At 49.2% G+C, this 13,183-nt stretch overlaps 1 protein-coding gene across 4 annotated transcripts in view; it reads left to right on the top strand.

Moving 5' to 3' along the window:
- Positions 1–13,183, top strand: part of FAM178B (family with sequence similarity 178 member B) — a 115,961-nt gene that overhangs the window by 57,362 nt on the left and 45,416 nt on the right. For all 4 annotated transcript variants that reach the window (XM_039232455.1, XM_039232454.1, XM_039232457.1 and 1 more), the window contains exon 9: positions 12,513–12,627. In XM_039232455.1, the coding sequence (XP_039088386.1) occupies positions 12,513–12,627 (115 nt within the window). The remainder of the gene's footprint in view (positions 1–12,512; positions 12,628–13,183) is intronic.

Here is a 13,183-nt window from a genome sequence, read left to right as displayed (position 1 = left end):
TGTTTTAGCTATTGTGGAGAGTGCTGCTATGAACATTGGGGTACATGTGCTCCTATGCCTCAGCATTTCTGTATCCCTTGGGTAAATTCCTAGCAGTGCTATTGCTGGGTCATAAGGGAGTTCTATTGTTAGTTTCCTGAGGAACCTCCACACTGTTTTCCAGAGGGGCTGTACCAGTTTACATTCCCACCAACAGTGGAGGAGGGTGTCCGTTTCTCCACATCCTCGCCAGCATCTAGAGTTCTCTGATTTGCTCATTTTAGCCACTCTGACTGGCGTGAGGTGGTATCTCAGTGTGGTTTTGATTTGTATTTCCCTGATGAGGAGGGATGCTGAGCATCGTTTCATGTGTCTGTTGGCCATCTGGATGTCTTCTTTGGAGAAGTGTCTGTTCATGTCTTCTGCCCATTTCTTCACTGGGTTGTTTGTTTTTCGGGCGTGGAGTTTGGTGAGTTCCTTATAGATTCTGGATATTAACCCTTTATCTGATATGTCATTTGCAACTATCTTTTCCCATTCCGTTGGTTGCCTATTAATTTTCTGGGTTGTTTCCTTGGCTGTGCAGAAGCTTTTAATCTTGATGAGGTCCCAACAGTTTATTTTTGCTCTCGATTCCCTTGCTTTTGGGGATGTGTCAAGTAAGAAGTTGCTGCGGTGGAGGTCAAGGAGGTTGTTTCCTGCTTTCTCCTCTAGGGTGTTGATAGTTTCCTGTCTCACGTTCACCGTAGCTCATGTTTTTGAAGTTCCCTTTTTAATATATCATGTACATGGCATATTAGCACCACGGTAATTTCTAGAGCTTATAAATGTACATTTGTCGGAGGTATAAATTTTAAAAACTTTATTGATAGATATATACCATCAAAAAAGTTTTGGAGAACACTAAAAGCATTCTTTGATTAGAGCTGCAGACTATGCCTTGCTGGGAATTTTGACATATCGTGGGAACATGGGGATGCATAATGGGCGACAGAGCATAGGATGGGGTGGCTGGAGTGGAGACAGGATGTCTGACAGCCACTCCCTTGGGAAGACCCCTGCAGCGGCATGGAACAGTGTCAGGACGCAGATGGAGCTTGGCCATCAGACTGACAGAGTCCTCACCTGAGTGGCCAGCACTGAACACTCAAGATTATTTTCAGAGTTGGCGGTAATAACATAGGTGAGGCACCTGGTATATAGTGGACACTCACGATATGATAGCTATTATCAAAACGAAAACATACTTCTTTATGACTCAGATATCATTATATAAACCAAAGGAGCAAAGCAGCACAAGTATTCTGCTCCCTCTTCTTAATTTGTCTAGTTCCGTTTTGGCCATTTCTGTCTCACCCTATCCTCAGATGATTGGTTTTTGTTTTGTCTTCTCAGATGATTTTTAAGCAGTCAACATCCCCTTAGTCTATAGATTCATTTGACCCTTTCTGCTCTTCACTGTATTTTTTTTTAATGTTTATTTATTTTGGAGAGAGAAAGACAAGAGTATGAGCAGGGGAGAGGCAGAGAGAGGGAGACACAAAATCCAAAGCAGGTTCCAGGCTCTGAGCTGTTGGCATGGAGCCTGATACGAGGCTCAAACTCAGGAACCATGAGATCATGACCTGAGATGAAGTCAGATGCTTAACCAGCTGAGCCACCCAGATGCCCCTGCTCTTCACTGTCTTATTAGGAGTTGTCCCCACTTCACCTGATCTGTGTTTCATGGTGGTCGGGACAGCCTCCTGCTGGAGTGGTAGGAGACAGCCCACTCAGAGCCTCCTGGAGCCTCCCTAGGCGGAGGCCCTGCCTGTGGACAGCTGCCCCTTGGGGCTCCATACAGCCTTGCTAGTGGATTCCATCTCCCGTGGTGGTGTGGCAGTAACCATCGCATGCAGGGAGCACATCTGTGCTGGGCCCAGGGCCCGACCCTCTGCTTACGTGGGCGTAACCTTCACGGGGCAGGTGCCTCTGTCTCTGGGCCAAGCAGACAGGCTGGGATCCAGCTGCACTCCTAATCTGCACACTGGTACTGTGAGAACACTGTGCAGGTCCAAATGAGCAGGCAAACAGCCTGAGGACCACCCTGGAGAACCCAGCCCTCAGCTCCCTCAGAGATGTCATTTGCTCAGCACAGCCTCGTCAAAGTCTCAGTTGGAACCTGACAATAACAGTAATTCAACTTCATAATTGATCCTCCTTTTAAAAACATATTATTGTCTGTTGTGATAATAAAAGTTGTTTCCTTGAAAATAATAGTTCACATTTCTAGACAGCTTGTGCCAGGCACGGAGCTCAGGGCTTTGCCTATCTCATTTAATCAGCACAGCACCCTTTCTCAGATAATCAGGTAGCCAGAAAGCCCAAGCTTCACACTGTGTGAAGACATACGGTCTCCTATGTGGTGGGCTGGACCCTCAGTCCAGATCACTTTATCTTCTCTGCCTGGCTCTCTCTGCTCCCTGGCCTTTTCTGCTTATCTCCCCTCCTGCTATAGGGGCTTTGCATGTGCCGCTTTCTCCTCCCTGGATGATATCTTCCTTTTCTCAGCCTCTACCTTTTGACTTCCCAACTCCATCTCTGCCCCTGGACCAGTGAGCCCCGCTGGCGCGGCCTCGTTGGGGAGGTCTGCCCTGACCTGTCCAGCTCTGTCCCCTCTCTCACTCCCTTTCCACTCTCTGTGGCTCTGGTCATAGTTGATGTGTGCATTATTTGGCTCATCTCATCTCACCCATTAGGCTGTGAGCTCCAGAGCGCAGGGACTGTGGCTTCACTTGTCTTTAAGTTCTCTTGAGTTCCTGGCAGCTACACGAGCCAGTGTACAGTAGGACTCAGCTGGTATTCGTTGAATGTGTGGCTGGGTGTCGAGGAATGTGTGCCTTGCCCGCAATGGACATCAGCATCTTTCCCCACCAGCCCCTCTGATCCTGGTCAGCTGTGGAGCTGTGTGTGCAGGCCAAACTCCAGACATGCTATCCTATCTTCCGAGGTCAGAATGCAGGGACCCCGGTGAGACAGGCATGTGTGCATCACCCCAGCCCAGCTGGCATCTTCCTCGTGTCCCTGCCTTCTGGAGCATTTGCCTTCTGACTTGCCTCTCTCTCTGTCCAACCACCTTCACAGCTGGGGTTGTATGCTGCCTCTCCATGGCTGCTGCTGAGGCTCAGCAGGGTCCGTTTCTGGAACACACTTACAACACTGCCTGGCACAGACTTTTAAAGCTCCCTGATTCTACTGTGCAGCCAGGCTGAGAAAGTGCCAGGTTATGAGGACTTTGGCCAAGTGCACAAACCTCATACAGGAATATGGTAAGCACTTCTTAATTATTTGTCTTCGGACCCTGATCATAAAGCTCCCCTAGGACTGTGTCGGAGCTGTCCCATGCCGAGGCAGGGATCTTGCCCTCTGAGATTGTTGTGGGGTACAGCCTGGAGAGGGATATTTTAAAACCTCCCCAGATGACTCCAGTAAACAGCTGCCTCTGAGTACCCCTGGGCTCCTGGGCTTGGAGGCAAGGCTGGGAGCTGTGGTTGTACGTGGAGTGGGGATATCCCTCTGTGTTCCTCCCCACACCCACCCACCCTCAGCACCCGCCAGAGCATGTGAGGGTGAGTCCCCCAGTGCAGTTTTGGTGTGAAGGCCATGGCTTTCATTAGTTTGCTGGCTTCCCAAGGTGACTGCATTGTAGAATCACTTGGGATTTTTTTCTTAAATTCCAGAGCCCAAGCCAGACTAATTAAACCACAGTCACGGCGGGTGGGACACAGGTGGCAGTAACTTGTGAAGCTGTTCCCTACAGTGATTCCAGAATGTACAGATGAATCTGAGAACCACAGCATTCGGTTCTCAGCTGGGTCCTTGATCCGGAATGCAGCGAACACCACCATTCCTTAGACTGTGGGGAAGTGCCGCCCACGGTGCTGTGTCTGGAGGCTTTTTCCTCTGTTTCTTTTCTTTTTTTTAAGAAGTTCTTCCTTTCTGTTGTTGTTGTTGTCGTTTTCGGACAGTTTCAGGCTTATGGAATATTTGACTGGAAAGCAGTGCCCACATACTACCCACCCCCCTCCTTTCCCAACCTAATATGCACCTAGTTTCTTCTACTACTACTGACATCTTGTGTTTGTATGCTGTATTTGTTAGGATTAATGAGCCATTATTGATACCTTATCATTAACTGAAGGCCATTGTTTAAATTGGGGTTCACTCTTTTGGTTGTACATTCTGTAGGTTTGGGTGAATGTACGGCCTGTGTCCATCATTACTGTATCATACACAGTAGTTTCACCGCTCTGAATTCTCTCTGTGCTCTACCCGTTCATTCCTCCCCGTCTCCCTCCAGACTCCCGTTAACCCCTGATCTCTTTATGGTCCCTAGAGTTTGCCTTTTCCAAAATATCGTATAGTTGGAATCATGTGGTATGTAACCTTTTCAGACTGGGCTCCTTTCACTAAGCAGTATGTATTGGAGGTGCCTTTTCATGGCACGATAGCTTACTTCTTCGTATCACTCAACAGTATTCCATCGTGTAGATGTACCACAGTTTGTTTATCTGGTCACCTCCTGAAGGACATTTCATAGCTTCCAATCTTTGACAATTATGAGGATAGCTGCTATAAATATTCACGTGCAGCTTTTTGCGTGGCTGTACATTTTCAGTTCATTTGGGTAAATACCAAGGGACGCAATTGCTGGATTGTATGGTAAGAGTATGTTTAGTTTTGAAAGAAACTGCCAGGCTGTCTTCCAAAATGGCTGTAGCATTTTGCATTCCCACCAGCAATGAACGAGAGTTCCTGTTGCTCCACATCCTCGACAGCATTTGGCTATCTTCTGTTTCATTTTAATCTAGAGATTGGGAATATTCCAGAAATCTCAGGTTCAGAAATCCAAAGTGAGAGAAAACCTGGTAGGCCATGCATTCAGGGACATTACACGGGAAGCTCTTGGTTGAGTCTAAATCAGACTCAAATTCATGCTTTTTAAATGTGAGTGGGTAGTTTGCTGCTGCCTCCCTGAGTCATACTGAGGGGATCTTATATCCTTAAAAATAACCCAAGAGTGCATACTAAGGTAGCAAAGCAAAGAATTGGTTTCCTGGAGTTGAGATGTGACAGCTAGGCCTCTGGCAGCCATCCTGGACCATGAGGTGATCTTAAGAAGGAGAAGCACATGTCGAGAACGGCAGGCACCCAGTATCCTCCAGATCAGTCAGGTCTCTGTACCAGTGTGGCTCACCCACTTCCGTACTTTTTCATCAGAGAGAAATAAAATTCTAGCTTATTTAAGCCCAGGTAGTTTGTTGTTTTGTTTTTAGTCTTTTTGTCATTTGCAGCAGAACCTGGTACTAGAGTTATGAATGGTTCAGTGGTTTGGCACAATATAAGTCTGTCTTACACAGGGGGCCAGGAATGCTCAATGGTGTTAGGTGACACCTGGCAGCGGTATGAGTTACAGAGGGCAGGAGAGAGGAGAGGTGGCCTGGGGACGGCGTCACCTATCCTGTTCACACCCTCACTCCCATCAATTAGAGGTCTAGAGGCTGACTGAGACCTGTGGGGGGGAGGGGAATGGAGACTATGTGGGGGGGGGTGGATAGGGGCTATGTGTGTGTATGAATGGGTGTGTGTGTGTGTGACGTGTGTGTGTGAGATGGTATGTACGGTGTGTGTGGTGTGTATGTGTATGTTGGATGGTGGCTGTGTCTGGTGTGTGTACAGATGGGTCGTGTGTGCGTAGTGAGTGTGGATGTGGTGTAGGTGTGGTGCAGAAGTGTCTATGGATGGGTGTAGTGTGTGTGCAGTGAGTAGGGTGTGTTGTATGAGTAGATGGGTGGCATGTATAGATGTGTGTGTGTGGTAGGTAGATGGGTATGGGAGTATATATGTGTGTATGGGTATGTGTGCGGTGGATGGATATATGAGTGGGTGTGAAGGGTGGGTGTGGGTGTGACAGGTGGGTGTATAAGTGGATATAGAGGTGTGTATGGATGTGTAATGATGGGTGGATATAGGGTTGTATGTCTGGGTGAGAGTGTGTGTGTGGTGGGTGGGTATGGGAGTGTATATGAGTGTGTAATGGGGGTGGATATAGGAGTATATGTCTGGGGGTGGTAGATATAGGAGTATATATGTATATTTGAGAGTATGTGTGTGGTGGGTGGGTATAGGGGTGTATATGTGTGTGAAGGTGTGTGTGGTGGGTGGATTAGGGATATATATGTGTGTGCATGTGAGGTTGTGTGGTGAGTGGATATAGGGGTGTATGTGTGTGTGACGGTGTGTGTGGGGTGGATATGGGGTGTATATGAGTGTGTGAGGATATGTGTGTGGTGGCTGGATATGGTGTGTGTGTGAGGGTGTATGTGGTGGGTGGATGTAGGGGTGTATGTGTGTGTGAGGGTGTGTGTGATGAGTGGATATTGGAGTATATATGTATGTGTGAGGATGTGTGGTGAGTGGATATGGGGCTGTATATGTGAGTAAGGGTGTGTGTGGTGAGTGGGTATAGGGGTGTATATGAGTGTGTGATGAGTGGATATGGGGGTGTATATGTATGTGAGGATGTGTGGTGAGTGGATATAGGGGTGTATATGAGTGTGAGGTTGTGTGTGTGGTGAGTTGATATGGAGGTGTATATGTATGTGAGGATGTGTGGTGGGTGGGTATAGGGATGTATATGAGTGTGTGAGGGTGCGTGTGGTGAGTGGATATGGGGGTGTATATGAGTGTATGAGGATGTGTGTGTTGTAGATGGATGTAAGGATGTATGTGTGGGGGTGTGTGGTGAGTGCATATGGAGATGTATATGTGAGGATGTATGTGCTGGGTGGATATGGAGGTGTATATGTGAGTGTGGGGGGATGGGTGCATGCAGGCTGGGTTACAGCAAGGCAAGCAGGAGGTTGTGGGGGCACTAAAGGGAGGGCCTCAGCTCAGGGGGAGTGGGTAGAAAAGGGAAAATAAAGAGGTCAGTGGGGTAGATTGCATGGCAGAGGAGGGATTAAAAGAAGACTGGAAAGACGTGGGTAGATAGAGCTGTCCAGAGAAGGAGCAGACATGAGAGGCAAGAAGAGAAGGTGGGTCAGAGCTTATCCGGGTCCCGGGCACACAGTTGTCCGTAGGAGAGGCAGCGTCAGGGTCGGGAGAATGCCGGGCTCCATCCTGTGCTCACACTGTTGTTGGGGCGATGAGATGTTCATGTTTTTAAGGTACGGACTTGATGGAATTTTGTGTTTTTACCACATACATGGATCCCTTTGATAATAACATCACTCCATCCTCCTAAGACCAGTTGCTTCCCTTTGCCTTCTTCCTTGCCTCAGTCTGCAGGGTGGGTGTGATATGGGCCAGCCAGCCGAGGACCCAGAGGGGGTCCCACAGGCTTCGCACAGGGTAGAAATCGAAGTGAACTGGGAGGAAGTGAGAGCAGAGTTTACTGAGCAGCATAAGGGACAGAGTATAGCGGATGGAGGGTCTGGGAAAGTGGGCCTCTCATTTGCGTGGGGTCTGGGGGTTTATTGAGGGGGGTGTGCGAGTCCTCTCAGGTACCCGGGAACTGGTCAGAACAAGGACAGGGGTCCAGGTGTTCTCCCTAAGTCACTTATGCTCTGGAGCCAGGGGGTCTTGGCGTCACAGTGTCTAACGTCAAGCCATTTGGAACACGTACATGGATGACCCACCCGGTCCCTCCTTAGATGTTATCTACTGTGCTGGAAAATTGCAAAGAAATCATTAACTCCTTGACCTCTACAGTTCGCACCTCCATTCTTTGTACTGTAAGGCATGTGCAAGGTAGGGCAGCAGGTCCTAGCAAGAACAGACGCTGGAAAAGGAGCGAAAAGCAGTTTTCCTTCGAGTCCCTTCAGCGTCCCTGTCTCAGGCAGTTCCCTCCTCCCTCTCTGTGTGCTCCTCCCCTCACCCCTTCAGCACCCTGGGCTCCAGGCTGGGCCCAAGTCAACAAGGAATGGCAGCCTGGACTCAGAGTGCTCCCTGGGCTCCTCCTCCTGTCTGTAGCTGCCCCCCTGCAGCACCCCAGCTACATTCCTTCTCTGCCATTTATGCCACCCAGCATCGTTCTGTGTATTTATTTTTCGTGTGTCTTGTCTGTTTCCCTGCTAAACCATCAGCTCCATGAGACAACTTCTCATGGAGAGAAAACATTGTCTCTTTTGTTCTCTACTGGGCCCCCAGCATTTAGAACAACACCTGGTGTTCAGTTACCATTTACTGAGTGCTTAAAGTTTAAATGACAGGCTAAGGCCGATTGACTAAAGCGGGTGATATTTTACAAGTGTAAATTTAAATACAGAAGTGCGGGCAGGAACCTAGATGGCTCAGTCAGTTAAGCATTTGACTCTTTTAAAAAAAAATTTTTTTTTTTACATTTATTTATTTTTAAGAGACAGAGTATAAGGGGAGGAGAGGCATCTGAAGAATCTGAAGCAGGTTCCAGGCTCTGAGCAAACGTTTCGCACAGAGCCTGATGCAGGACTTGAACCCAAGGACCATGAGATCATGACCTGAGCCGAGGTCGGACACTTAACTGACTGAGCTACCCAGGTGTTTGACTCTTGATATTGGCTCAGGTCATGATCTCTTAGTCATGAGATCAAGCCCTGTGTCAGGCTCTGTGCTAAGTGAGGCCTGCTTGGGATTCTCTCTCTCTCTCTCTCTCTCTCTCTCTGCCTCTCTGCCCCTCCCCTGCTCACACACACACACACACACTCTCTCTCTCTCTCTCTAAATAAACATTAAAGAAAAAGTACAGAGGGAAGTTAAGTTATTGGGAGGATTAGAAATGCTAAGATGTGTTGAAAAGAATACCCACAAGCCCAAAATGATGTCACATAGGCCAAGTCCCCAAACCAGGGCTTAATACTAACCTAATGGCAGTTTCAGCCTCCCCTGAAGTGTCAGTCTGTCAGTCAGGAATTGTGTGATAGGCACTCCTGAGGTAATCTGTATAATAAGGCGCCCTGCCCTTTGTCACTGAGGGGAGGTGGCCTTGCTTGGAACAGTCCTTTCTTTCCTTTTGCTAACAGCTTTCTCATCCCACCTTCCTTCCTCTAAAAACCTGCCATTTTGTACAACTCCTTGGAAAACCCCTTTGCCTGACAGGTGGGGTGCTGCCTGGTTCATGAATTGCTGGTTCATAAAGCCAGTTTGATCCTTAAATTTACTTGGTTGGATTTGGGTGGGTTTTTTTAAAGGTTTTTTTTTTTTTTTTAAGTTTATTTAGTTTTGAGAGGGAGAGAGAGAGAGAGGGAGGGAGGGAGGGTGGGGCAAAGAGGGAGAGACAAGAGAGTCCCAAGCTGGCTCTGCGCCATCAGCACAGAGCCTGAGAGGACTCAAATTGACAAACTGTGAGATCATGACCTGAGCCAAAACAAAGAGTGGGATGCTTAACTGACTGAGCCACCCAGGTGCCCCTGGATTTTGTTTTTTAACAGATTGTAAATGCGGTGAGTCTCACACTCCAGCTGGGATCTGGGCCCAGTCTGATGGGTCAGTATCTTACTTTCCTTTAGGAACCACCACCCCGTATTGAAGCTGGTGGGGAACCCCTCCTGGAGAGTTGTAGGGTCCTTAAGATGGTGTCAGGGAATCAAGACCCAGGCACATGGTTGGCCCTCTCAAGGTAGCCACCCCAGAATATTCATCATTAGCAATTCAATTTGGAGGATGGGGAGGGGGGTGAAAAAGACCAGAACCCCATGGACCCTGTGCCCTGTATCTGACTGTTAAGGCCCAAGACAGGAGCTGGTGGGTGAGAAGCTGTGACAGAGGCCTAGGAAGGGGAGCCGCTGGGGCCAGCATGTCGAGCAGGGAGCTTCTTGGGATGTATTTGGTTTTCCCATTCCCTGCAAGTAGTGCCAGGAGAACGGAGGCGGTGGTGTTACGTGAAGCAACGCTTCTTCTGAGGCACAGATGGAAAAGTCACTTTTATTTTAGGCCCAGTGCTTCTCTTCCCCTGCCTTCCCCCGAAGCATCAGTTCCATCCCAGGAGAACCACCTCAAGGGATGCTTTCAGAATCACAGTCTCTAAACAGAGCCCAGATGCTCAGGGCTTTTAGCCGTGGCATTTAAAAAGGCACAGGGCCCCCGATGCTCCTCTGGGGAGTCACCTCAAACAACTGTGGTGTGGGTGTGGAGAAACTGAGTTAGGGATTTGGAACCAGAGCCTTGTGTCTGAGTTTGGTTCTGTGTCAAGCCCTCCAGAAAACCCCCACTTGGGACAAACAGCGCTCAGGAAAAGCTGAGCACATGGCCTACTTATAGGCAGTGTTAATTATGGGCTCTGGGGTGCCTGTCGTCGCTTAACCAGATTCCAGGGCTGTTGATTGGTTTATCCCGAGGCATCCCAGGTCCCTTGCTCTGAAACTGCTCCTGTCCCATCAGCCTGGTCAAGCTGTGGTGTGGAGTAATTACTGGGTGGGGGCAGGGAAGGGAGACAGTAGACGGACGGCTCCAGGTTTGAAGCTGGTGGCACCTGCGCTGCTGTTCCCAGGGGTCTTAAAGCAGCTGATGCACCTGCACGGGCCAAGGAGCGGTGAGAAGGTGGCCATGCACAGCACCCTTTGGGGTCCTGCACTGCTGGCAGGCTGTTCCTGCCCAGCTGGGTCTCCAGGGCCTCACCGCGGTGGATTCTCTTTGCACATGCCTGGAAAGTTCATTGGCCTGCCCACACATGCGTGTGTGTACGTGCACAGTCCCCCAAGGGCCCTAGTAAACAGCTCTCTCTCTCTAGTGGAATCTCATTGTGTTTTGCAGACTTCATTCTTCCCACCTCATTTGTGCAGTGGGCAAGGGGTATCATTACTCTTACTTGTTAAGTTGCCAGAGAGGAAAAAAAACAAACAAGAAAGTTTTTCCTCCTCCAAGAGTCTAATTACTTGTTGGGTGAGCCCCGACCCATATACATTTCCAGAGAGAGACACCCGATGCCAGCAGAAGAGATGTCCTTGGATGAGACTCAGAGACCCCCTGCCGGCCATTCCCCCAGCTGCTGGCTCTGCAGCCATACCAGACTCTTGCTGGAACTTCTTATGGAGTTTAGGATGCTCTGTTCCTTGCCTTGAGTCACTGGACATGATATGCTGTTTTTTGCGTCTGCCTTTGTCATTTCTGTCCCTTTGCCCGTTACCTGTGCCTCAACTCCTCACCTTCCCTGCTCCCCCCACCTCCAAGCAACACCCCCTCTGAGCAGACTGCACCTTCCACCTGCTTTGGTTGATTTTGAGCACATGCCCTTGTGTTTATTTATCTGCCTGGCTCCCTTCCCTCCTAGGCTGTGAGCGCCTGAGGTCAAGGTCTCCACCCAGCCACCTTTTTATCTTGGGCACCTGGCATGGTTCTAGCCCATGGGGATCCACTGAGGTGGGCGTCTCAGAGGGAATGCGCACCCCTGGAATGGCAGAGGGTCAAGCATATGCTACTAATGCGCGCCTAGCCTAGTTTCCAAGTTCCTGATTCTGACGCATCACCTGCTGTCAAATTCAACATTTGTCAAGGTTCTTGATGCTGCCAGCTTATCTGAACAGGGAACCTGAAGATTCCCTCTTATTCAGGTACTACTCAATCAGCTTTGTTTAGGATTCTCTCCATTCAGCTCATTCTCTCATTGAGCTTTCCCACCCACCAACCCCTCCTGTAGGCACTGGGTGTGCAGGGGTGGAGGGGTATTTACATTCTAACAGGGAGAGACGAGAAGCAAAATCAATCAATCAGTAAGATAATATAGAAGAATGATAGTGTGTGGACATGGACTCCACCCCTTGCTGGGGTGTGGAGAGGTCACCACGCAGAAGAGCGCAGAAGAGCGCATGCGAAGGAGACACTCTTGCAGCCATCTTTGGGAAATACCATCCTCCATGTCTTTTGTTTTCCTAGCTTCCTGATTCTGAAAATGCCCATAAGTAGTCTGACGTAAGAAAAGCCCCCGAGTACAGAAGGTTTTCCCTCTCTGTTGGTGTGGTCAGATTATTCACGTTTTGTCACAACAGTCGAGAGAGAATAGTACTTTGAACTCAAGCTGGCTGCGAAGACACCTCCCAGGCTGCAGAGAGTGCCCTCGCTCGTCTGGAATGGTGGACCTGGGCGTACCCACATGTTGCAGCAAGGGCTGTGTCAAGTCAGCAGGAGGCTCAGAGCTGGCCTCAGCCCTTAGGTGGCAGAGGTCCTGGGGCTGCAGAGACTCTCCTGTGTCCCGCATCTTGCAGTTTTGAGGCCTCTGGTTTAGGTGTCTTCATCTGGCTCCGCTCTGGGCAGCCTCGCGCTCTGCTGGAGCCCTCGCACTTGAAGGTGGCCAGAGCTTGAAGACAGGAGAATATGAACAGCCAGTTTCCCAAAGCTCCTGCAGGTGTCTCAAAACCGCTGTTGCTTGATTGCTCCAGAAAACAGCTGTGGTCCCAGAGAATGCAGACGCGGGTCCCCTTGGGCCAGGGGGCTGTCATGCCAAGCCCTCCCGTGGGAGTCGTGTGCCTGTCCTCCTCTGCCCTCCCTGACTAACCCTCTGCTCTCCTTTGGCCTGACAGATGGAGACAAGCACTGGTGGTGCCCCTCCCTGCAAGAGGTCACGGAGGCGGTTCACAGCCTGGGAGCCTGCAGCCCTGCTCTGGGCCTGCGCGAGCCCTGTCAGCACAGCGGGAGGTGAGTCCTGGCCTTTCCTCGCTGTCCTTTCTCATTTGTTCAGCAGCTGGGGAACTCACTTCAAATCTGTCAATTTGGATACATTAAATATGTGCAGGTTTTCCCGTATCAGTTACACCTCAGTTAAAATGTTTTAAAAAAAAAAAAAAAGCAAAATATTACCCCAAAAAAAGAGAGATCCATTCTTTTGAAAATTTATTTATGCCAGGAAGTATTAAAGTATTTCCTATTCTGGGGGGATGGGAGGGAAGAAAAAAAATCATAATGTCCTGTTCTGTAAAGGTAAAACAACATAATAGGCCATTCATTGTACAAAACTATCCATTTCATTATTGTTTGTATCCTCTGCTCCATGAGCATTTATAAGTTAGAAAAGGGTGGGGTGCCTCAGTGGCTCAGTTAGTTAAGCTTTGGCTCAGATCATGGTCTTACAGTTTGTGGGTTCAAGGCCTGCATCAGGCTCTATGCTGAGTGTGAAGCCTACTTGGGATTCATTCTCTCTCTCTCTCTCTCTCTCTCTCTCTCTCCCTCTCTCCCTCTCTCCCTCTCTCCCTCT

The sequence above is a fragment of the Hyaena hyaena genome, unplaced genomic scaffold (genome assembly GCF_003009895.1).
Source record: "Hyaena hyaena isolate Hyena2069 unplaced genomic scaffold, ASM300989v1 scaffold_64, whole genome shotgun sequence".
NCBI lineage: Eukaryota > Metazoa > Chordata > Mammalia > Carnivora > Hyaenidae > Hyaena > Hyaena hyaena.
This window is presented reverse-complemented; position numbering and strand designations above follow the sequence as displayed.